General features: G+C 40.2%; 2 protein-coding genes across 11 annotated transcripts in view; one reads left to right on the forward strand and one right to left on the reverse strand.

The window, feature by feature from the left end:
• CEP57 (centrosomal protein 57) overlaps window positions 1-10,638 on the reverse strand; it is a 28,793-nt gene extending 18,155 nt beyond the window's left edge. For 3 of the 4 annotated variants that reach the window (XR_015257504.1, XR_015257503.1, XM_086739613.1), the window contains exons 1-5: window positions 10,543-10,638; window positions 4,939-5,095; window positions 1,562-1,741; window positions 1,119-1,240; window positions 124-240 (exon numbers count right to left, since the gene is read on the reverse strand). Coding sequence is in view for 2 of the 4 variants with exons in the window: in XM_086739613.1 (XP_086595739.1) it covers window positions 124-240; window positions 1,119-1,240; window positions 1,562-1,741; window positions 4,939-5,095; window positions 10,543-10,572 (606 nt within the window). In the remaining 2 variants the exon portion in view is untranslated. Of the gene's footprint in view, window positions 1-123; window positions 241-1,118; window positions 1,241-1,561; window positions 1,742-4,081; window positions 4,175-4,938; window positions 5,096-10,542 lie in introns of those variants that run through there. The other variant, XM_086739614.1, reaches the window with a different exon arrangement.
• Window positions 10,639-11,327: 689 nt separating this feature from the next.
• FAM76B (family with sequence similarity 76 member B) lies at window positions 11,328-24,647 on the forward strand. Of its 7 annotated transcripts, none has more exons than XM_086739615.1 (10): window positions 11,328-11,550; window positions 11,737-11,801; window positions 12,132-12,186; window positions 13,682-13,837; window positions 14,845-15,035; window positions 17,103-17,150; window positions 17,350-17,430; window positions 18,122-18,257; window positions 21,314-21,415; window positions 22,087-24,647. In XM_086739615.1, the coding sequence occupies exons 1-10, from the start codon at window positions 11,455-11,457 to the stop codon at window positions 22,174-22,176; spliced, it is 1,020 nt and encodes a 339-aa protein (XP_086595741.1). In that variant the 5' UTR covers window positions 11,328-11,454; the 3' UTR covers window positions 22,177-24,647. The 7 variants fall into 7 exon arrangements, with proteins under 7 accessions (XP_086595741.1, XP_086595742.1, XP_086595746.1 ...); XM_086739616.1 differs by having other exon boundaries at window positions 18,125-18,257; XM_086739620.1 differs by lacking the exon at window positions 17,350-17,430.
• Window positions 24,648-25,763: the final 1,116 nt, after the last annotated feature.

A 25,763-nucleotide genomic window follows, 5' to 3' on the forward strand; every position in this document is an offset into this window, starting at 1 on the left:
TTAGTGGCTGTCTTTCTCTACAGCATCAAGTTTTGCTCAGGTCTATTATTGACATATAGCTATAAACCGCCGATTGCAATAAACAAGATAAATCTGAGACAATATCCAGTGCAAGTGACAGACCTCTGCTACGGACTGCATTGTAGTGAGTCTGCTGTACTCTTTTTCCAGCATATCCAGCTTTTCCAATTTAGACTGAACATGTGATTGATCAAGAAGGCGATCTCTCTCCAACGAACCCTTGAAGGGGAGAAGTGAAAAGCAAAACAATTATGAGCACAATAAAACAAAACCATCTTCAGTAAGCCTTGTGTCTGCAGCACAAAGGAGGCCCATAAACAGTCCAGAGGAACTACTCCTCCCTCTGTGCAGTTTTAGATGGTGCTATGATTAGGGAGCAACTGTGCCACTGGTCTATCAATGCTGGGAACCTCACATTCAGCCAGATTCAGATGAGAGAGTTCTGCAGTTTCTCCTCTCCCTGAATCCAACATAGTAAAAAAAAAAAAAAAAACCCTCATTACTCAGCTAAGAGACAGCTCTCTTCATATTTTTTTTTTCCTTCAGTAAATATTTAACAGACTGAAAGAGGACAGTCACAGAGACCAATGAACAGAGAGCTCTAGGTGATCCGTACTTGTGTAAAACAAAATTCGAGCTCATTTTAGATAAAAGGCAAATTTCCACAGTCACTGATGGTGGGAACCAAAAGTCTTACTACTATTTCTACAGAATCAGTATTTCAACTCCAGTTTACTAAAAGCAGTACTAGTAAAGAAAATCCCCAAAGATGTGAAGAGTGTAACACAAAAGGGAAGGGTTTTTTTTTCCCCTAGTGGCACATGAGACCCCACACTGAGGGATAAAGACGAGCTACTACAGAAGCAAACAATTCTTCTTAATATTGGAGCCTATGATATTGCCTTAGAGACAGGTGCACAAAGGCAGAAAATAGCAGCATCCTGATAAGACCGGGAAATTTAAGTAGGGAAATTATTCACACCTAAGTATATAAAGGCCAGCTGAAACTTAAAGATATTAGAATCACAGTAACTACGAAAAATCATGACATGGTTCACGGTTTTTATAATTTACCAGAGACAATCTTGAGAACATACCTGTTTCTCCAAGAGATGTGACTTCTCATTTTCTGCATGCTGGATCATTTTTCTCATGTAGTCCAGCTGTTTCTCCAAAAGGCTGCACCGAGACTCAGCAGCTGCCAGCTGAGAAGCCAGTTCTGAAGACAACAGAAGATAGCAAAGTGAAATTATGCACTGCCTGCTCCTGGGATTTTTTTTTTAAATGTTTTCAAGCCAGTTCCAAAACAAACAAGAAAGAGACCATCTAAAGAAACCCACTAATTAAGCCTAATGAACTTCTGTATGCATGCAAATCCCTAAAACAAAGTATGCTTTTAGAAATATTTCTTCATAACTCCATGTTCTACTGCAAAGTAAAACATGCCTAACAAAGTAAACCAGAAGTTTTATGCATTGACAAAACTCAAATTTCATCCACATCAGTGTTCTGCAATATCTGTACAAAGTTTGCAAATAACCTTGATTTTTCTTCGACACTTCAGTCTTGTCATGCTCTTTGTGTTGCATTTGTTCACTTAGTACTTTTTTGTAGTCTGCTGTTTCTCTGCTGAGGTGTTTTACATTCTCCTCTGCCTGAAGCCGTTCCAACTCCAATCGATGAATTTTTTCCTGGAGATTCTTCAGAGCAGAAAATATTGCTGTAATTGAACAAGTACCTTTTGTTAGATACCATGAAATCACCACTTCAAGATAACATTGAACTTGAAAAATGTTTATAAAAGCATGTTATGTAAGAAAGTCAGTGTTCCTTAGCAGCATCCAAGACTCCTTCCAAGAATTAAGACCTGCTTCCCTTTAAACCACAACTGATTCTAAAACCAGTCTCAAACAAATAGATGCCCTTGGTACACACCCTCATCTAAAACATTTGGGAAAGATGCATCTGTTTCCCAGAACAAGGCATGTAAATATTCTGTAGATTAAGTGCAAATAGTGCCTCTTCCGACCCTTTGCCAAGAAGAAATGAAAGGTCACAACAGGATAGTTCAAACAGCGGCATTTCTGTACATTATTATTCCTCTACATGCTAGCACAACAAGTACACAAACACAACATTCCCATTAATGGGCCCAGAGCAGAATAAAGGTTAGTTATTAGACAGGCTATAAAAACAGTATTTCTCTAATTGACAGCTCTTTCTCGATTCTTCTGTTTTTGCACTTGTGTTCTCTCCTTTCCCCCAGACACGTATCTCCTTTGCGCCAAACAACTTTCCCTCTTTCTGCTCCATTTCCTGCTTTAACAATTACTCAAAAAACCTTTATATATTCATCACCACAAAAAGAAAAGCAGTTGTAATACAACTCATCACCTTGCAATTAGACCATCTGCTGGTAATCTGATGAATTACGTCACTTGGCTGCACTGTTTAATTCTGCAAAGGGAAACATAATGATAAGCCCTTCCCCCTATACAGTCCTGTTAAACACAGGGGCACCTGTACAGACAGCTCATATACCAGACTAATCTGTGCGGTGACATTAGCCCACTCCTTTGTGCTTAAACTCACTGTAAAGACAGAACGAACCTTTATTACAGAATGTAATAATTATCACAGTTCTCCAGAGTAAAAACTCATCAAATCTTGAAATGCAGAATAGCACATTAGAGTATTGTATCGATACAAACTACCTGCTTTAAGGTACTTGTTAAGTACACAAGAAGTGAGTGACAGCAGTCACAGTTAAGGAGAAGTTATAGATAGCCTGGCCCTGTTTGCAGGATCCGAATCACCAACTGTACCCTCTTCTCTTTATTTATGTTACTGTTACCAGGATTCAGCTGACATGGGCATAGCTGAAACCATCAACAGCTTTGTTACTGTTATCCTTAAATTGAAATCTCTATTTGCAATAATGACTAGAAAATACAGCAATGAAGCAATTCAAGCAATGAATGGATGAAGGTGAAACCCAACATGATGCCAAGTATCATTTGTCATCCATATTAGCATATTAAAACCAACTGTGTATGCTGGGACATACACACATACAATGCAAATTAAATAAAAATAAGCAGAATTTACTATACTCAATGTCAGGATTTTTCAATATATTTTTTCTAAACTGGGGGGTTGGAGGAGCAGTATAGAGCCACAAGAATAATCCAGTCTATTTACCCATCTGAAGGTAACTCCACACCCTTAAACTTACTAAAATATACACTCCAGAATATTTCTGCATTTTTAAAAGCTATGGAAAATGAGTAACATACTGGATCACCTGCCTGCTGGATTTAATTTTCAGTATATATTCATATTTACTTAAACACTTTTTGAAAATAAAGGCATTTCATATTTTTTTTAAAAAGGGATATAATTTCTCAAATTATCTCCCTCCCCCGTACTTCTTTCAGTTGGCAGATTCCCTGCTTGAAAAAAGTTGCCAAATGAAAACATGGAAGTCAAAAGTTTGCCACTAACACAACACAATCTGCAAAAATACGCCTGCATTAGTAAGTCCTAAGGAAGCTCTTTCCTGCACATCCAATTTTTTTATCTGTCACAAAGATTCTTTAGTTTTATGTTAACAGCACTCTCAGAACTGATGGCATGGAGCATACGAGAACATACACTGCATTTTAAATAGCACTTCAAGAACTGAGATTTTATCTACTAAGTCATTAACATAAAACTCTAGCAATTCAGACATGAATTATATTCTTGCAACAGGGACTTGAGTCTAGCATGCTGATTTTTTATTTAGTTTGAATAACACTAGGATTCATCCTAAATCTTTCTCACTTTTCTGCCTGTAAGGAAAAAATATCAAGGTTTTCATACCCTTGAGTCTCCAAGCAACTCCAGTCTTAAAGGGAGTATTTTTGCAATGACCCCGAGCCAAACAGCTCACAGCAAAGGCTCGGTCCTGCTCTGGCCTTCCAACTCCCCATGCTGCCTCCTGTACTTAACCCAAGGCAGCTACGGAGTACATCTCACTGCGTGAGAAGTCAGTTCACTAAAATAACAGAAAACTAACCAAGAATGTTTTTGTTTATGTCAGGTGAGGCAAGACACATCTGTTTATCTGGAGATGAACACCAGGACCAGAGTGGGACAGGAGGGAGCAGGAATAGCCTAGAAACAAGGAAGAATAAATGGGTGTAAAATCACCTCCCTTTTGGGTGCTGTTAGCTCTCAGTTCAGCACCACGCTGAACTCTTTTCTGTATCCTCTAAGTCTTCACTGATATGATAAATATTCTCGCCACACCCTTTGTCCACGACAAACCTTCCCATTTCAACAGCGTCAAACCTCCTCTTTTGCTCCAAACCATTCTGGGGACTAACGCCTCCTTATTTCAAACTCAGCTGTGAACTCAGGAGAGGAAAGACTGAGGGAGAGGAGGACTGGAGAAGGGGCAAAGAAAATGTGACACGACAAGTTTACAAAGTACTCAGCCAATTTTACAGCTCTCTACTACTGAAGAGAAGCATCTTTCTCCAGCTCTAAGATGACTATTTTTGTTAGGTATTCTTCAGAAAGAGAAGTGCAAAGGACCTACAAAACAAGTGACTTGCATATCAGATTGGATATTAGGCAAAATTTCTTCAGTGAAAGAGGGGTCAAGCACTGGAATAAGCCCAAAAGGGAAGTGGAGTCACCATCCCTGAAGATGTTCAAAAAACATGTAGACGTGGCACTTCAGGACATGGTGGTGTGGGGTTTTTGGTTGGACTTGATGATCTTAGAGGTCTTTTCCAACCTTAATGATTCTATGATCACTGGGAAGCGATAAAAGGATAAAAAGACTGCAAACATTTGTAAATGTAAACATATAGTATTTCACCACATGACTTGGAAACAGGTAAGAAAATAACTTCACTGAACTATTACCTCTGCTGTTGCTTTCAGGATATGGAATTACTGGTTTCCGTGGGGAGCGCAGCAAATCTGAATTAATAAATGGCTTGTACTTTGGATATTCTATAAATGAAGTTGCAGAAAGTCCATCTGTGGCTGATGTAGAATTATGAGTTTTGTGCAGATCATCCTGAAAACAAAACAAAGCTGTTATTCAGCACATTTGCTTCTGTCACAGCAAAAAAAAAAAAAAAAAAAAACCAACCGTAGAATCCAATTAGATGATGCCTAGAAGTATTGCTGCAGAAGATTGCAATACCTCAAAAGCTGCATTTCCTTCCTTACAGCCTTACGCTGTGTCATTTTTACATCCAACTCCCTTCCACTAAAAACAGTATCAAAAAGAAAATGTCTTTTCTATACTAGTTTCCAATTTTCACTTTTGTTTTCTACTTACTTATACTCTCTCTTGCTTATTGTGAGAAGGTAACACACCAGTCCGTTGGACATTAGCTGCCTTCTTAACTACTGATTATACTTACTGCACATGGGATACTCTACTAAGGTGGCCAAACCTGATAAAGCACAGCCAGGACCACAGTTCTACATCCACTCATCTAACAGCTCATTGACTGAAGACTGGGCAGAAGAGACACTTTCTCCTCACCTCACCCTCCCAGCTGCATAGTCCCAAGCCTTCTTTTTCCACTGGCTTCATCTTCCCTATCCTTCCATGAATAGATCGAACCTCACCAGCAGACACATCTAGATGACTAAGCTACACCTCATTAGTGGTATCAGCACAAGAAAAGCCGCAGCAGAGGAAGCTGCCTCTGAGCAGCAACATGCTGTTATATCAGCTTGAGACCGTTCTCAAAAACACAGCCACAGAGACCACAGATTTCCCAGCACATCAACTTTCCAAATATTTGCTCTGTTTCAGATGTTGAGATGACCAGAAGGAAGCACCTAGCTGTGAACATGCCATGCAGTCAGAACACCATTAAACCATGTGCTTTCTAACAAGATTCTTCTAAGCAAAAGGGCCAAGACACTTAGTACACTGTTTTTACAGTTTGGACTCAAAAACTGGTCACCTGGCCTAAGCTTTCTGATTTGAAAAGCATATTTCCAATAAATATGAATGCTTATATGTAATGTGCAACTGTACCCACCACTACCCATTTCAATAACAAGAGTTCAAAGGCAACGTAAGAGAGAAGTGGGCTGCAGGCAGGTGCAATGCTCCTACAGCTTTCCACAGAGCATTTACTCTGCTAATATGTCAGCTGAGCAACCGCTCATCTTGGCAGGGTATTTAAGCTTTTGCAAATACCAGTTACTGGGAGCATATTGTGACCTAAAGTAAAACACAGAAAGTTTTAATGTAAGTATCTCATAGCATATTAGACAACAGCTCAAAACACATTATGAGGAAGAAAAATAATATAAGGAAGAAAATTCAAGAAAATTTCTAAGTTATTTAAAGCCCATACATAGCTAATTTCCTCTTATAAGTGAAGCGATTCATTGTGGACATGAAAATTAGGACCCTAAGCACTCTGAATATATCTATTAGTGTTTCTAAGCAGTTTTATGAACGCTTTGCATTTTGTATTTATAACATTTTCCTACACAACATAATTGCGTTTCTTGGAATAACTGCATTTGCACAAGAACTCTTCCTACCACAGAAACCCAATTAAAACACTAATCCTCAATTAAGAATAAATTAATAAAAATATTTTGAATGAGTTTTTTGAATGCATGTGTATGCACACTATTTTATGCTCAGCAGCCATAATGATCTAACTAAAACGTGTGAAATTAAAACCAAACGAAAGCCTGTTAGGTGCTAACATCACAACCTAACCTCACTCCTGCAAAAATACCATCGGCGTTGCAGAGTGTTGAACTGTTGAACACAGAATAATGAACAAGACCAAATAATTAAGTAAAAATGAACCAAGCAAACACAGTACTTTATGCAGCAGGTAACAGAATAACAGCAACAATGTAAGCCTCAACAACCCAAACAACAGTAACTGTTGATTAAAATATCAATATATTACCTGCTATTGATTCAAATCAAAGGTATCCCATGAAACAGTCAAAAGAAAAGGCGAATCAGTTTGAAATCAAAACAGGGCTGCCAATACAACAACTTTCCTAGATGTCTATGTTTCACCTGTAAACTCTCCTCTGTGAGCTAAAAATAGCTACGTAAAAAACCCAAACTACAGCTATTTGTTTTCAGTGGCATAAGTAACATTTTTCGAGCTGACAGGAGACTAACAAAGAAAAAGCTAGCATACTCAAACACTTGAACACCACGTTCCACAAAGCAAAACAAAAAGGCTTTCGAGGAGTTGCATGTCTTCTAAATTTCACCGGGGTGCAGGGTACGGGCACTAACTTGAAAAGTGTAATAGACAGTACAGATATCTGCCTGAAATAAATACTGGAAAGAAATGTGCTGAAATCCTGTCTATTTTGTAGGCAATAGTTCTTTGATTCAGTTTCAATAATAACTTGCTACCAAGTATATTTTCCTCATATGTTAAAGACTGGTTTATATTCTGTTCGACAAATAGCAACTTCTAAGTGACCCAAGTGAAAGACTTGAAAAGTTTATGAAACAGTATCAAGGAACTTCCCATCACAAATCTCAGACTCAAATACCACATCAATTCTCTACTCCTCTCCTCAGTTGCCCTCAAGTCATTCAGAATTATTTAAGTCTGTTTCTGCTCTTGGAAATTCTCAGAGGGAGCATCATGCTGTGATGCTCAGAAAAATCCTGAAAAAAACCAACCAAACAAAAACCCAATTAAAAAATATGAAAATCAGGGAACTCTATGTATTTTTTCTGAATCTCAACAAGGCCACATTTGCTAAGCCTCCTCTCTTTCTGAGTACTCCCTATAGTCTTTCCTTCCTTGAGCCATGCTAAAGCCTCATCATAGTAACCGAAGCAGCTTAACAGTCCCACAAGCAGCTAAGAGCACCAGCATTATCTAATGGTAGTGAGCTGAGCACATTCAACCTTCACAGGTCTGAGGACGCTACCGTCCAAAATCCATTGCTGCTACCACTGCCTGTCACCTGCCTACTCAAACATCCAAAAGGAAACATTAAAAACACAGAGCAGCGGTAGCTTCACACGCCAGTAGCACATGGTGACCTCCTGAAGTTCCCAAGACTAAAACACAGGTGGGTGGGGGGAAAAAAAAAAAAAAAAAAAAAAAAAAAAAGGAGACACAGCCTCATATGTAAAGTTTTAAAATAAGAATCAGCAACTTGAGGCAGAAGGACACTTTTCAAATCAAGAACCTTGTGTAGATGGTAAAAATGGCCCACTGTAACATGGTTACTGCTCTGTTGCAGCAAAGAACTAGGACACACCATGGAAAACTTTACAGACAGCTACTAATCTCAGTGGTATACCCATGTTTTCAGTAAGAAAAAGGAACAAAAAGCTGTATATTTTTCTTATTATCATGCAGAATTTCGACAGATCACTAGATAGTGAAAACGACAATGATTTGGAAACAAACTGTAGAACCAAAGAGGCAGAAAACTGCAGAAAATCTCTCAGGCAACAACTGCAGCAGGAAAGGATGAAGGCACCAAGTCAACGCCTTTGGTACCAGCACTTTGGCACTGGGAAGAGGGAGTAGATTAGAGTGGGTGTATTGAAAATCCTTATAGGGGTGTTCAGGATAGAAAAAAAAAAAAAAAAAAAGAAAAAATTGATGCTTGGTAATGCTCGAAATAACACACTGTAGTCCTCACACTTGGACAAAAAAAAAAAAAAAACCAACCAAAAAAAAAACCCAACCAAAAAGCAGAAATAGGGGAAAATTATGTAGCGACTGTGATAAAACAGAATAACCAGGTTTTGAGATCACTAAGCATAAAATATGCAAGTACTCAGTTATTTAAACTTTCGCAAGAGCCATTTTGGAGGGACAATCTCAATTAGCAGCCTGCTCTTGTCTCTCGGTACTGCATCACTGGGAAAGTGCGGAGGAAAGAACAGCCCCTATCACCCAGAGGCCAACCTAAGTGCTGTCTGTGCCTCCCTGATACAGACTGACTCAGGGCTGCTCTAAATTTAAACAGCATCTCTAGTTAAGGGCAGACATTAAAAAGTTAACTTAGTCAAGCCATTACATCAAATCGGGGAAAAAAAAAGTTGGGATAACGTAGTACTTTTTGTTGGTTTTGCTATAGTGTGCCAGAAGTATTAAAAGCAAGTATTTTCAAAGTTCATTAAGTGTGAAGTTTTCTGTTTTCCTTTTTTTTCAACACATACAAAAAGTCTTCAGTGAGGAGCATTTTTCCTAAAAGTTTTTTTTTTACTAACTAAACAGCCTACATTAATCTACTTAAGACTAAAACTAGTTTTCTGACATCCTTCTCCATGCATGCTAGAAAAAAAATACCAAATCAGGAGGGATATAGGAGCCCTCAAATTATTCTGTCGCCACTCTTACTGGTACAGGTGTAAATAGAGGAAAACGAGACACATAGAGAACACCGAGCTGGGTGCTCACCATGCAGCTATTGAGACCCTAAACCACAAATCCTCACAAGACCTACCTCGCACACCATCACTCTGCACCCTTTTCGCTGACTCTATGCCTCCAAAGTATTACATAAGACATAGCCACTAAAAAAGGAAATAAACAACCAAAAAAAAACCCCACTTGACTTCAGAGAACTATGAGCATCCAGACAAAACGTCGAACAAGAAACCCGACCGGAAACTTCTGTTTCAGGTGATGATCTGGTGGAGGCAGGCACCCAGCTCAGCACAGCTCACTGTGCTTGCTCCAGCCAAGCCTCCGTGTCTTCGTTCCACCTGCCAAAAGCTGAGACACGGGTCGCACTGCTTCTCTACGCACCGCGAGAGGAAGGCGGGTGGGGAAACTCAGGGCCCTTGTGTGCAATCACCAAATTAGCTCCGAACCAGCCAGGTGCCCACGCACACGCGAGGGATAGGGGTACATACCAAGGTCACACCGAGGTTTAAGGTAACATTTTAAGCTTACAAATGGAAAGGGAAGCGGCAGCCGGCTGAGCTAGCGTGGCTGATCCAGAGTCGCACCATCCAGTGCTTAACTGAGCCTCTTCTGGCTTTGGAAGAGACATTTCCGAAGTCGTGACCCCAAATTACTTCTGAAAACAAACCGAATTACATCGCATTTACTCCCATTCGCTTACAAACACTCTCTCCAGGCACTGGCAGACAGTAAGAGAGCCGGTTTAAAGAGTGGAGTATCTTTCTCCTTCTCTGCCGCTTTTATAAAATACACGTGCACATACGGTGGTGCTTACTATATATATACACATACTTATGTATCACTTAAAAGACCAGACAGCTCTCACCATCGGCCCCGCTGTTCCCTGCGGGCCGGGGCGCTGTCGGCCCGCTGTTCCCTGTCGGCCGCTGCCCCCGGAGCCCGCCACAGCCCCGGCCCCGGCCCCGGCCCCGGCCCCACCCACGCCCGCGCCGCCGGCTCGTCCGCCCCTCTCCTCACCGCGGCTGCCGGCGGGGCGAAGGCCCCGGGGCCGGCCCATCCCCCCGGAGCCGCCGCCCCCCCCCCCCCAGAGGCGGCCACCGAGCCTCACCACGCGCTGCTGGCTCCGCGCCGCCGCCATGTCCGCCGGGCTGGCCCCACGCGCGTGCGTGTCCCTTTAAGGCGCGACACCCGTGCGGCGGCGTCGCCGTTCGCGCCCATCAAGTCCCGCTTGACTGACAGCCCAGCTTGCCAATGGAAAGGGAGAAACGAGGGGTAAGCCTCACCCCGAAGGCGTAAAAGCGCCCTCCATCGACTCAGATTTGAGTGACACATGAGCTATGCAATAAAAGAACAACAAGGGCCCCTCTCATCCAATCGAAGGGGACAAGGCAAGAGAGGCGATGCGGTCTCCTGTGGCCAATCGCTTGAGCGGGGAGGAGCGAGCGGCCGCGGGATTCGTGTGCGGCACACGGCGCCTGCCGCGCACGCGCGGAGGGCAGGCGGCGGAAGAGGATGGTCTTTGTCAAAGTGAGCCCCCGCACGTCAACCAATCGAGAAGCAGAAGTGGCTCGGTGCGGCCCAATCAGCGCCGCGGCTGCGAGACCACCCAATCAGCGCCCCGCGCAGGGCAGAGCGCCCGCGGCGGGATTGGCGGGGAGGGGGAGCAGCGGGGGCGGCGATTGGGCGACGAGTTTTGAAGGCAGGTTTGGCGCGAGGCGGTGATTGGCTGCCGCCGGAGCCCGAGCCCGGGGCGGAGGGAAGGGCGGGGGGCGCGGGGTGACGCCGATGCTGACACCGACACAAGGGGGACGCGGCGCGGCGGCGCGGGCTGGGCGCGGGGCCTAGGGCGGCGGCGGGGCGCGCTCCCAGGCGCGGCGGCGGAAGGCGGGAGGCGGGGGGGGGGCGGCGGCGGCGGCGGCGGCTCCTCGGCGGCCCAGGCGGCCGCTCCGGCCCTCGCCCCGGCACCTCCCTCTTCCCCTCCCTCGGCCCGCCCGTGTCCGCCCCGCCGGCCGCGGCGCGGATGGCGGCGGCGGCTGCCCCGGCTCTTTATGCCTGCACCAAGTGCAACCAGCGCTACCCCTTCGAAGAGCTCTCCCAGGGCCAGCAGCTGTGCAAGGTGCGGGGGGCTGAGGCGCGGGGCAGCGCTCGCCGGGACGGGGCCGGGGCTCTCACAGCCCCTGGCTTCCCGGGAGGGGCGGGGGGGGGGCTCGGCCCTGGCGCAGGAGGCAGCCGGTAGCCCGGCGGGGTGTGAGGGTTTGGTGGCCCTAGAAAAGGTGGGGTAACGCCGCTCTTCTCTCCCCAGGAGTGCCGGATCGCCCACCCCATCGTGAAATGCACCTACTGCCGCTCGGAGTTCCAGCAGGAGAGGTACGGGAGGGTGCCGCCGCCCGCCGGAGCCCTGCCGCCGGCCCACCCGCGGGAGGAGCGGCGGTCCCGCAGGCAGAGCCGCCGGTAGCGGCAGAAATTCACACCCCTGCGACGGGAAGGAGGGCAGAACCGCAGGGAAATAAACCGGCCTGCCCGCTCTGTCGGCACCGGTGTGTCGCTGGAACGCAGCACGGCGTTAGATTTGTTCGCTTGCCGTTAACCGCTTACCGCAGCGCGTGTTTGCGTGTGGGTTTTCCAGTCGTTGCGTGGGAAAGAATGTGAAGGTGCGTGTTTGTCGCTGAATTCAACATTATGCAATTTTGTCTTTAGCAAAACTAACACGATATGCAAGAAGTGTGCCCAAAACGTGAAGCAGTTTGGAACGGTGAGTAAACTCTTAGTTTTAAACACTGAAGTTCAGGTCATTCATGATTTAAATTGAAAACAAGTTCTCTTGTTGCTAAGCTTAGTGTTTTCTTCAGGGGAAAGAAAAAAAAAAAAAGAGTAGTTTACCTTTCAGAAAGGTGATGAAAGTTACTGGCAGCTCTTGATTTGCTTTGTGGCTTACAGTTCCTTTTTTCAAATTGAAATCTGTTGTCGTTACATGTAGCTTAACAGTTACAGTTAACTGCAGTGTAGTTATTCATAGTCAAAACAGGCTTATTTCACTTCGTGCATGTAATTATTTGCATATTTTCATAAACACATACTTGACAGCAGAAAGACTGTAAGCTGTCTGTGTTCTTAATGAACGGTAAATGTGAAAATCTAATAATACCAAGTACTTTATGTTACGTAAGTCATAAAATTTTTACATGCATGTTAATCACGTTAAACTGTTAAGTAGAAAAGATGTTACGGATGTTAGCCGTATGCATGTTACGTTGCATTTTCTCATTAAGCTGAATTCCAGCTTCAGTTCTATTAGAAAAATTATTTTTTTTTTTAATATATGAATATGCACATTGTTTCTGAGTGCCCTGCAGATACTAATTTATAGAAGGTATCAAGATAACCTTGTTGTGAAACAAAAGTGTGTAACTTCTATGTACTTGACATAATGCATATTAGATAAAATTCAGCTCATTTGAGAAACAGAACAACTGTTGGTATGTAGTCAGGCATTTTGTGAATGTAAATGTGAACTGAACAAAGAACGTTCTTTCAGAAGCTGAAAATGTAGCAAAATGAAGTGCAAGACAGATGCAACAATGTTTTTATCAGTAGTTCATAAAAAAAAAAAGCAACTGCATTGAAGACAATCAGCCAAATTTTGACCTATGAAAACTGACAGCAATTTTATTTTCCAGCAGTGTATTATTCCAGTTGAGCATAGGATAAAAAGCTGATAATCTGACATTATGGTATCTGAAGGGTTTGGGGTTTAAGTTTCCTGCAGAATTGCAGGAATCGGAATACTGTCTTAGAGCTGTAGGGTTATCGAATACTTGAGTAGTGCAAGGGAGAGGGATGTTTTCAGAAACTTCCAAAGTCTAAAAAATGACTTAATTACTCTTCTTTTAAAGGTTTTAAGTGATTTCTTTAGTAATGTAGTAAGACAGAAAAAAAAAATCATATTTAAAAAAATGAAAAAAAGAGGCAGAGGTAGTGGTAAGCAGTTACACATTGTATGTATTTCTTGCATTGAAAATGTTCCTGGGTTGTCATGGAAAGTCCAGACAATTTTTGACAACTGAAGTAGCATCATTTCAGAGGTAGGGTTTAGTACTGAGGATAGAAATGGTAAGAGAAAAGGTTCTTTAAGATAGGTTGTATAAAGCCCCAGTAGTTTAGAAGCATCATTGTGTGATTTGAAATACCGGTGTTCATTACAGAAACTGTAAATGTATTAACTTCAGTTCAACTTATCTATTTTTCAGCCCAAGCCTTGTCAATATTGTAACATTATTGCAGCATTTATTGGCACAAAATGTCAGCGTTGCACCAACTCGGAGAAGAAGTACGGCCCACCTCAGACGTGTGAACAGTGCAAACAGCAGTGTGCTTTTGATCGAAAAGAGGAGGGAAGAAGGAAGGTAAGCTTTCTTCCACAGCTGTAATGGCTTAGGCTGACAGCAGAGAATGTTCCTCCTTCACAAGAGAAAGGTTAACAGAAGTATATCTTGACTTCACTACTATTAGATTAAAGTCGCTGTGTTTTACGATATTTGAATTAAATTTGCAACTTGCAATTGTTATGTTAGCTACTGAGCTAACTTACCTTAAATTAAATCTCTCCTTTTAAAAATAAGCTTGAGTGTAAGCTGACAGTCGTAGCTGGGGACCCAAGGTTAAGGAGCTGAATAGTTCCTGGTGCTTTAATTTCTTAATTATTTTTTTCCCCCATCTGTTGGATCTTACGTATGTGTGTAACTTGAATCTATCGCTTTACCTCTTCCAATTTGCCTGCCTTGCCTTAAAGTACAGCACCAGAGAGGTGGATTGCTCTCAACAGCCCTTTGTGTTCTGTTTTCTTAAATAGCTTTGGTGAGTGCCACTTTCTCATTCCAGAAGGTGCTGAGGAAATGACCTCAAAAGCCTCTTGCCTGAACCCAAGAATAGTGCTGTTTTTACAGAAGAATTTACTTGGTACAAGTAACAAGTTGGCTGGACTTCTTGATTCTGCCTGGAATACGATGGGTTGAGAGAGGGTACATGGTGTCTAAACTAAAAATGATTTGTCCCTTTAAAAAGTTATTGTCACTTCTCTGATGTAGAGCAAGTCCAACGTTTGCTAAGGCTGCTTTCTAGCGTAACTTTAAATGACAAATATTGTCACTTCTGTGATATAGAGCGAGTCTAACATTTGCTGATACTGCTTTCTAGCATAACTTTAAATGACACAAAGAAATGGCACTTTACTAAAAGATAACATGCATATGTTGGTGATACAGTAGTGCTGTTTCATACCAAAGAGATGTCTGGATTTTTCCCAAATATAACAAATGAAGTGAAACAAAACATTTCTTGTGAATATTGAAGTACATCTTTCTAGTGCATATATACTTGGAAAAAAACCCTGCTATGAATTCTTTCCCAAAAGGTTGATGGGAAATTGTTGTGTTGGCTCTGCACACTGTCCTACAAGAGAGTGCTACAGAAGACAAAAGAACAGAGGAAGAGCCTAGGATCTTCACACTCTAACTCCTCATCCTCATCTCTTACTGAGAAAGACCAGCATCATTCAAAACACCACCACCACCACCATCATCGTCACAGCAGCAGTCATCATAAGTACGTATTTAAAAAATTAAACTAGCCCTTGGTACCTCTTTTTCAGTGTTCTCTTAGTACTGAGATCAAATCAAAGGAAATAAGAAATACTGTTTACAATATCACATCAAAAGCGGTAGCAGAATGTTGTTCTTCCATGGTCTGTCAAAATCCCTGAATTCTTACAGTTTGAATGAAGGGAAGTCAGCAAAAAGCAGAAATTCTTGGTGATCATCAAAAGAATTGATGTTAGAAGTGGTAGCGAGTCTAGAAAAGAAACCCACAGAATGGCTACAGAGCAAGTTACTTATGAATAAACTTGAATTTGGCTTTCTAAGCAGTAACTGCTGTGTGATAACTGTTACTCTATTTGGGTTAAAAAGTGGTGAGAGCAGCATAGACTGATAAAATGGTTTGAGTTGGAAGTGACCTTAAAGGTCATCTAGTCCAACCCCCCTGCCCTGGGCCGGGACAGAGCAGCTACTTCAGTCAGAATCCTCACCCTAACTTCATCCTCACTTGCGTGCGTGTACTTGCAGTTAAATGGAGAAGCAGAAGCAACAGTGTGGCGTCGCCCTCGGTCTTGGACCACTTTGTATCTCTGTGACAGTTTTTATAATGACATCCTGCTGAAATAGGCCGTTTGTGAGCGGCTGTGGTACAGACATGGGAAAGAACACTGGCGGTTCAGTTGCTGGCGCTCTTGATAACAGTTCACACCACTTTGTCCCATCTGCTGCAGTTCTTCCCAGCATGCCAGCCCTGGCCACGGCATACTCAGAGTACCAACCTTAACACACATATCCAGTTTATCTAGTCATAAATCTCAGAAGTGATTTGGGGTTTATGCCAGTATAATAGTAGTCATGGTTCTTATTTTCATTGGTAGGCTTATGGCAGCACAACTTTAGAACTACTTATTATTTTTATTTTGGTGTTGGATAGTGAATACTACAGCTGCAGTGGTAATGGCCCTGACTCTAGAGACAGAAAGACTTTAATTCTAAGCTTCACTTTTCTAGTGCTTATAATTTTCTATTTTGACTGAAACTTGCCTGACTAAGCGTGACTTAAAGATACAAGCAAAATAAGCTGGAATGGTATTGGAAATGAGGAGAAGAGAAATGCACATCCTTTCACCTAAAAAAAAATAGAAAAATAAGGTTATTTTTTAGGAATTTGAGGAAGAAAATTATTCTTGGCATGCAGAGAGTTATTGTACTGTTCCTGTTCTCTCAAGTCTCTGCTGAAAATTGAGTTACAGCAAGCTAAATCTAATTTAATGCATTTGGCAGAGATATAGTAAGGATTAAATAAAAAAAAAGTTAGCTCTTTACTACAGCATAGAGCTTCTAATATACTCAGGAGTTGTAGAAGTAGGCATATCTGTATACAGATCACAGTGTTCCTGGTTTGGCATCTTTTTTCTATAGGCTGCCACTGGTCCCTTGCTTCTGGCCCAATAAATACCCCTCTGTTTCCCTGTCCATTTCAGTTGGTGTTAAGGTGAGACAGCGAGGTAGAAATACAGATTCACTGAAATATTTAATTCAGTGTAATGTTCTATGTACTACCATTCCTCTATCAATGGTGTTTATTAGTTGCTTTTTAAATTATTGAAAACAAATGTTTAGACCTGAGAAACAGTTATTTTCAGGGATCCAAAACTTCACTTTGCTCTTATGCCACCAGATAAGCACCACTTTAGGCAATGTTCGTATTGCAGTATGGGAATCCCAGGAATGCTGCTTTAGACCAGCTTGCTGAGTACAAGATTAGCAATATAAGGCTCACAAAACTTGAGAGATACCAACAAAAAGATTTAGCTGTTGGTCTTGAAGTCTACCCCATGTGTCTTACAGAAGTATAAATATTTCGCTAAGAAATATTTTTATAGCATCCTGACATAGAAAAGAGTGATCATGAATCTGACAGATAGTACAACTCTCCAACTGAAGATTCATAATTGGTAATTTTCTTTACAAAAAAAAAGGGGGGTGGATTTTTCTCAAGTGCAGATACCATTCACATAAACTTAGAAACAATGGCATGTTTGGTCGGTTACCAAATACATTTCACATATTTCAGAATCAGCAGTCTGAGTCCAGAACAAGATCAGGGACTATGGAAACAGAGGTAAATATAATACTATTTATTAATTTCCTTTTAATTTGTCTTGCAGTTTTCATTTAAAGGACTTTTTTTTTCATGCATTTCTGCCTAGTCTCTAGCATTCCAGCTAGGAGCATGAGTTAGTTGTTTCACATGTACCAAGTGGTGATACTAGAGAGTTATATAGTATGAGGCTTTAGGTTTACATTTTGTTTGATTTCAGCCATAAATCCTCTGCAGCTATTCAGAATGAAACTCCAAAGAAAAAACCCAAACTGGAATCCAAGCCATCAAATGGAGATAGGTAAAGTTATATTTTTGTAAAGCTGAGCCATTTCAACAAAATAGAGCAGTGATTTGTGGCCATTTGCTTCTTTTCTTTTTTTTTTTTTTTTCCTTTACAATCTGAAGAATGAGGGAGGTGAAACTGTTGTCCAACCAGGCAGATTATTGGGTGGCATCTTAGTGCTGTCAGTCAGCTAAATGACTTTATTAGCAGAAAACTGACACTGCATTCCTGCTTTTAAGCTGTTTGGGGCAAAAGTAAATAAAGCTTACGTATAAGGCAACAGGTATCAACAAAGCAGTATTCTGTGACATGGGTGTTTTGTCGATGAGCTGCAGGGTTGAACCTGCTGCTTTAAGCCTTTCTAGTACCTAGAGAGGTCTTTTGGGCCATAATGTGTGAGACATTATGTTTATTCTGTCTCTGGCCAAACAGTTGGTGTAAAAGTAAAAGTGGCTGCTTCAGTCAAAAGGTATTTGTCCCCCTCAAAGCTAATACTTAATTATATTTCTGCAGGTGTATGTAATGTGTGCCATTAGTAAGGTAATTTGCCAGTTGCATCCATTGCTGTCAGGTACATACTTTTTTTGCATTGGTCCTTAAGGATGTTTGTGGAATTATTAAGTCTCCAATTTGAACTTTTTACAAAATTACTGTTTTTTCCTATTGATGTTGCAAGTAACTATTGGTTTTTTTATTTCATTTTTAGTAGCTCAATAAATCAGTCAGCAGACAGTGGAGGAACTGACAACTTTGTCCTCATAAGTCAGCTGAAAGAAGAAGTAATGTCACTTAAACGTCTTCTGCAGCAAAGAGATCAGACTATTTTAGAAAAAGATAAAAAGGTAAAAGTTGCACCTGCTTAATAAGAACTTTGTAATTTTGTTTTCTATTTTGTAGACTGGTAACAGTGTCAAAATGGTGAGATAAGAATCAGATACTTTTTTTTTTTATATATATAGCAACTAATAAGATCTTGCCATTTAAAGGACAAGTTTGGAACTTTTGTATCATGAATATATTTTGGTTCTAAGTCAAAGAGGGATTCATCTTACCTTGCATTCAGCCATCTGGTTCACTGTTACTCAGGCTGCATGACACAGGTGATGGATAAAATGCCAGACAGTGGTTTATATGTTTTATGTGTTCTAAACTGGAGTCACGGTAAAGATCCTGCATAGGCTGATGGGCACACGAGATTAGAGGACAATAAGAGTTTAGCATAGTTTTTGTTTAGCTTTAAACTAAAGCAACTATAGCTGTAATTAATGAGTTGATGTCCAAATTTACATGTGCACTCTATGAAAATGAAATGTTTTGATTTTAGAAGGTTGGTAGCATTTGTGTAGTGTAGGTTATCAAGTCTTTTGTGTGGTCAGAGACTAGAAGAGAAGCTTGGATTAGGTGCCTGGCAGTCAACAAAAGTTAAGCAAAGCATTCAGGCCCAAGTGGCTGCAGTGAAACTCATGCAAGAGATTCACCCTTCAAACAGCCGAATGACTAACAAGAGAAGAGAAAGAAGTACAAATATGTACTTTGCTCTTCCTTTATTAGAACCTATTTCTCTGCCATCTGATTAACTAGATGTTTTTAAGACGGTGGCTCTAGAGTGTATGTTCAGGATTGAGTAGGTTTTGGAATTGTATTTAAAATAAATTTACTGTATTTTCAAGTAAAATTTTTATTATAGATGCATGGTGGCCTATCAAAACATCAGTGGTTAAGAAAGGCTCATTGATCCTGAAAGGAAAATGCTTCCACTTTTAAACCATAGTTCACTATCTTCGTTTCTACACTTAAATGTGTTGTGTAAGGGATATTGACCCTTTTTTTCGTTTATATAACTGTTCTAATACACCTAGTGTTGGAAGTACTTGCTATTTCAAGCCTTTAAGCAGTTAATGTGAAAGAGCTGAAGAGCCTGTCATGGATTCTCTTTAGGTATTTTCTTCAAAGGTCAGACATTAAGGCCCTGATGTCTCTCTTACAAAGCGAGTAGAAGATCATGAATCAGTAGGAAATTCACTTATCTCTTTTTATATTTGATCTACTGGCAAAGCTAACAAAAGGGTTAGGTAAGGACATGTCACCTGCTTCTGCGTAACCACTGCAGTAACTTGTTGTGCTCTTTCCATAGGGAAAGCATCTAATAAATTTAATATCCCCACTGCGAAAACTATTTAACCTCAGAGTTCTTTGAACTTAAGACTCCTTCAGGCAGGAATTACTCACTTTCAGAGTGTCACTTACTTTCTTCAGCTGCTGCGGGGGGTGAGAAAAGCTGAACAGATCGTAGTGTTTGCATAGCTCAAAAATTTACAACAAATGAATATACTGCAGCTTTCTTTTTTTACTGTGAGATAGTAAATGTAAAGTCATGTACTGGGATAAAAGCCTGAGCCAGATGTGTGGGAGATTCCTATTAAGATCTTATCCCAAGGTTTGTGTAGGGACAGCATTTGAGCAGTTTGGAGTGCTCTGGAAGAAAAACTTCTGAAATGTATAATGTGTGGCACAAAAACAACTCGGTACACCAGCTTTACAGACAATTCTCATTCATCATTTTTTGTTATGAGTCAAGATCTCAGCCGTGTGATTACCAGTGCTTACTGTTTGCAGTAATAGCCTTATTTGGCTTTCTGGACAAAATATTACTGAGACACCAAGACATTGTCGTGGGACCCTGAGACTTGATCATTAGGAAGGGAGCACAATTTGTTGAATGTTCACAGGTAGTGCGTTTGCTCACCTTGTGGCATACTTCACTGTGGTGCAATACTGTCACTAGGTTTTTTTGATGTTTAGTTTGTGGTATGTGGTTTTGTACTGGATCCCCTGTACACACCCGAAGTACAGCCTGAAGTACACAGCCCCCGTGCACAGCCCGAAGTACACATCTTGAGCAGTGTACAGTGAGGTTTATGTCCTTGTGTCAAGGTACCTGCACTTTATTTAGGACCATTTGACTGACAGTTCCTTTGAATACTTTGTTTCACTGTGTGATTTGACACATGCTAAGGTTTGTAATAGCAGCCTTGGTAGTCATTTTAGGAATGTATGCTCTGGTTTGTTATAGCAGGCTTATTTGCTAGCAGAGAGGCTTCATTTCCTGATAAATCCCGATTGACCAGAGAGGTTCAAAATAGACAGGTGAATTTGGGATGCTTTGAGGAACTAAAATTTTTTAAAGAAGTGGTTCCTAAAACTTCTGGGTCCGTATACAACAAACTGTTAATAGTTTGCTTAGCTGCATGTGCTTCCAGAAGAAGCATTCAACTCTTTGGACAGAGAGATCTATCACAATTTAGAAACACCTGCCTTGGCGTGTGTCATCTGGATCTCTGCCTGGCTCCAGAGAGAGCCAGTGGCAGCAATACTGCACCATACACTCTGAATTAAATCATAAGTCATTTTAATTAATGCCTTTCTAGTAACACAGTTTAATTCACTATTGTGGTGGATCGAGAAGCAGTGAAACTCTGGAATGTACACTTAAGTTTAGGATGAATTGTATTGTAACAGGACACAAAGGAATCCTTTCTCTTGTCTTTGTATGGAAGATTTGGCATATATTGCCGTATCATGTAACTGAAGAGAAATACCTGAAGATTGTGATAAGTTTCTCCCACCTGAAAGAACAGCTAAGATTAGAAATTATTAGTCCTTTATTTGATTGGAGGGGGGGGTGATTAACCTTCTTTATACCAAATCCTGAGTGAGCAATATTGTTGAATAACTAGACATACTTACTTTTCCAGCTACTTCTCAAGTGCTGATCTGTCAATACTACAGTAGTAAATAAATACAGTGTTTCCTGAGGCTTCCATAAAGATTTCACAGATGATTAGATGATCTATACTGTAGCAGTCCAAGAAATCTTCATAGAATTTGTTTTTTTCAGTTGACAGAACTGAAGGCGGACTTCCAGTACCAGGAGTCAAACTTGAGGACAAAGATGAACAGTATGGAGAAAGCTCACAAGGAAACTGTGGAACAGTTGCAGGTGAGCAATTGCTTATCAGTACTTGAGAAATACTTCAGATGGAATTATGTGTTCAGGCTGTTCATCCAGCAATGAAACAGTACGGGGTTCTTGAATGGTCATTACTGCGTTTAATTTCGGATGCCTTGTACAGCGGTTCTGCAGTCACCATACAATCTCCATGTGAATTAGACTCACTGTAAGAATTGCTTTCTAACTTTGAGATAAATACTTACCTCACATGCTTTCTCAAATGTTATGTTATTTTTTATTTATTTTTATTTTATATATTTGTATTTATTATTTAATCAGTTGTCAGTGTGCTATTGATCTGATTTAACGGCTCATCGTAACGCAATTGACAGTTGAATGTCTCTTGTGAAAGCATTCTTTATTGGGAAGAAAGCCTGAATTCATTGCCTTGTAAATCACAGACTGAGCAGATAGTCAGTGCAATACCTCAGATAATAAATTTTGCAATCAGGAGGTGCGGTTATATTTTCTGTTGAAGATGGAACACGCATATCAAAAAGCATGTACAAAATCTTTGAAAAGTAATCATTGTCTTCTTTGAATGTTCTCAGCAGGTACATTTTGAGAATTTGTTTCATAAATGCAATGGGAAATGAGCACATGGCGCTACTATCTGAGACGTTTCAGTAATTCATGAAACTTTCTTATCTGTGTTGCAGGCCAAAAACAGAGAACTGCTCAAACAGGTTGCAGCATTGTCAAAGGGTAAAAAGTTTGATAAAAGCGGGAGTATACTGACATCTCCTTGAGGAACTGGTTGTCCATGGGGTTTGCTACTCTACGTAGGTTTGAGTAATTCTGTGAAGCCCTTAAAATCCTGTGTCGTGGAAAAAATATTTTTGCACACCAGATGAGTTGGCATGTTTCCTACACGTTTTTATAATTAATGTGCAGCTTTTTTTAGTTACTGTTCAGATGAAATACTTCAACTGGCTTGAAGAATGTTTTTATTTTTTTGATATTGGAAACTTTTTGCCAGCAATAGTATTAAACAATTGCATAGAGAACATAGCAGTGCTCTCTCTAAAAGGACAACATGCAATAACAAACTAGGTGTACTTTTTACAAAGCAGCAACTGAGTGTTTTAAACTACACTGATGTCAGCCAAAAGTTTATGAATCTGCAGTGACACTGAACACTGGTTTCTGGCAACTGTTCTTTTACTTTGTATCAAGATACAAATTTAGAATGGAAAATCATGGTGCTCTCAAGTGAAACTAAAAAAAGACATATATGTATGTGTAAATACAACTGTAACGGTTATATTCTTAGTTAATAACAAGTAATCAGTGTTTTACATTCTTGTGATAGGGATCTACCGAAAGATTATCTATTGTACAGTAACAGAGGCAGTGTGGTTTTTGTAAGATTTACTGTAGATTTTTCTTGCAAGTGCCTTTCTCCAACTCTTTATTTATAGGAATGTTGGTATTTTGTACATAAGGTTTTTATGTTTTAAAATAATGTTTAATAAATGTTTTATGTAAATATAAATGTGTGTACAGAGGAATCTGAAACAAAGATCAAAGTGGCTGGTGCGATGCTCGAAGCAGCATGAAGAGCTAGCTACTTGATGGACAGTGAGTATTGGCTTTAGATAACCTTTGTAGCTTGTGTCTGTGAGGTGTAGAATTTTGTTAGTGCTCCTCATGCCAAACGCTTCCTGGACAAAAAACGAAATCTTTTGTGCCACACTGGAGTTTAGTGGTTTGTTTATTTTTCCCACTTGGCAAAGCGCAAATTTTAATTCCATAGCAGACATTGTGCTCTCAATGTTACATCCTTAATTAGTGATATACACTCAAAGTTTTAAAAAAATGCACTCCCCCTTGTCTGATTTAATGTACTTCGTTGTAACTTAAGGTGATTCTTAATGAATTACAAGATTCTTGTCCCCTAGTAAAGATACACAATGAGGAAAAGAGTAGCCAAAATTAATAGTCCTGAAATTTAATTAAAGGAGTCTATGTGATGTTAAAGGGTGGGTTGTTTTAATGTTTTGTGCAGATTTTGATTGTAAATTACATCAGTTTAAGTTTAGCTCTGCTCCTAATGGACTTCAGTGATATTTAGCAATTTCTGTTACACATAATTGAGTGTACCCCAAGGTCTCTGTTCAGGAAGGCAAGTTACAAATCAGCATGAAGTGAAGTAGACTGACATTAGTAAAGGTTTAGTTCAGCTCTGGGTACTGGTTGGTCACAAGGTAACTGCTTATATTTCAGTAAGCTTAACTGTGTAGAATAAGCTACACACCTTTTAATTAAAGAGCTAAAATCTGAGGTTCCTTGGCTGTCCACCCATGTACTGAACTGTGAACTCCTTTTCAGTAGTTCAGACAAGTTCCAGCAGTGACAGACTACTGAAGAATTTGAAAAAACCAAGCTAGCTTGTTTCATATGGTATACGTGTATTTTTATAAATGCTTTTTATAAATGTTTATAAATGCTCTTCTTTAAACTTGCTAAACTAGAGTAGAGACTGCTGCCATCCTTTGGGGATGTTGTGATTTTTTTTTTTAAATATTACAAACTTAAGACTTTCATTAATTCAGAGTAGTATTTTGATACTGGGTTTTTTTTCCAGTTGAATGGCAACCCATGTTTGAAATTAGCTTTAAGACACAGAAAAGCATATCAAATTTAAATGTTTGAATTAAAATCACTTAGTGATACCTGTTCAAGCTGCAGTGAGGACGTTTTAAAGGAACAAACTGAAGTTCTGTATTAGAAGTAATTGCCTTTATAAATCCCAGTCTGAAAAAATTTTTATGGACTTCACAGTACTTAGTTCTAAATACCTGCAGGTTTTCTTCCATAATCTAATTTTTAACATTAATTTTTTAAAGCTAGCCAACTGAATCCCAGTCTGAAAATAGTGTCCTGGAGCTGTAGATTATTGACACAATAAACTGATGTTCTTTAAACGTGGATCTGCGAGGAGATTGTTGTACTGTATTGTGGTTTTTAGCCTGTTTCCAGATGGTGATTAGCATTAACCAGTCATGGCCATTTTGGCTGAAATTATTTATGTATTTTAAGCCTGTGAATATTGCAGCCCCTTTTTAGATAGTATGTCTAAGTACGCGTTCTGTAGTGAAGCTATTCAGCTGTCCACCTGTATAGACTGTTGGAATACTGTACTGGCACACATCTGACCGTTGACATTTTGTACCTTTTCTAAATCCAATGTTTCACAATAAAATCTTGTCAAAACATTCATCTGTCCTTCTAAAATTATTCAGAAAGTCATATTTCATGTTAATCCATCACACTATGAGACTCACTAAGCCTGTGGCCAAAAAAAGAGGCAGAATTTAATATTTGCATTTAGTATTTAGATTTCAGGGAAGATTAGACACCTTGACCTGTCTACAAATTATAACAAATTAGACCTTCAGATTAATTTCTCTGAAGAAAATACTTTGGTTTTCTGCAGCAGGATTATAATACAGATAAATATTTTCTTAGAGAAGAAGAAAAAAAAACCCTTAAAGTTTAACTGAAATCTAGTGACATTTAATAAAGCCTTTGACAGGTTTTTTATGTTCTAATGAACATCAGCGCTCATGTTTACAAGTGCCTGAATTTCAGTCTTAGTCTGTTAACCATAAGGTGGTTCTTTCTTCACATACATTGCATACAAGTTTGATTCTGAGATTTGAAGTGACATTGATAATTTCCATGTCTGTTCCCTTTGTTGTGTCAGGAGGAGTTGGGTGCCCACACCAACATGCTGTCAGTCACAGTTGCTTCTGATGTTCAGAGCACTTTGTGCTGCAATTTATAGATCTCAGTTTGTTTTTCTCAGTGATCAATCTTTATCTTTCCACAATCTAGCAGATACTTCTCATTTAAGAACTAAAGTTCAGAAAGAAAAAGAAATTAAGAAAAATCTCAAACCAACAAAAGAATAAGTCTGTAGCTTTCAGGTCAAGGCAGTTTTCTAGAAGAGGAGAATCTGAGTTTCAGAGCGCTTCTCTTAGAGCAGTGTGTATTTCATGTAAGGTATAATGACGAATAATGTGCTATTCTAATATTGATTTGTTCTTAGCTTCATTTTAATGCAAATTTGTAATGGCTTTGTTGAAGCCATTGATTTTTTTTAAGCTTAGAACAAATCAAAAGCATGTGTGGTACCTAATTTAGATATGGCTTCTGCGTGATGCATGCAAAACTTGTATAACTGGCTATGTAACAGATCGACTCCCCAGAAGAGATTTGCATCATTTTCCTTAAAGAAGATTTAAATTGATACAACCTGTGTGTAGGCACTTAGGCAGTACCAGTGGCTTCAGAAGCTCTGAATCCACACTGATTTTTTTTTTTTTTTTTT

This window comes from Chlamydotis macqueenii, chromosome 1 (genome assembly GCF_036417535.1).
Source record: "Chlamydotis macqueenii isolate bChlMac1 chromosome 1, bChlMac1.mat, whole genome shotgun sequence".
Lineage (NCBI taxonomy): Eukaryota > Metazoa > Chordata > Aves > Otidiformes > Otididae > Chlamydotis > Chlamydotis macqueenii.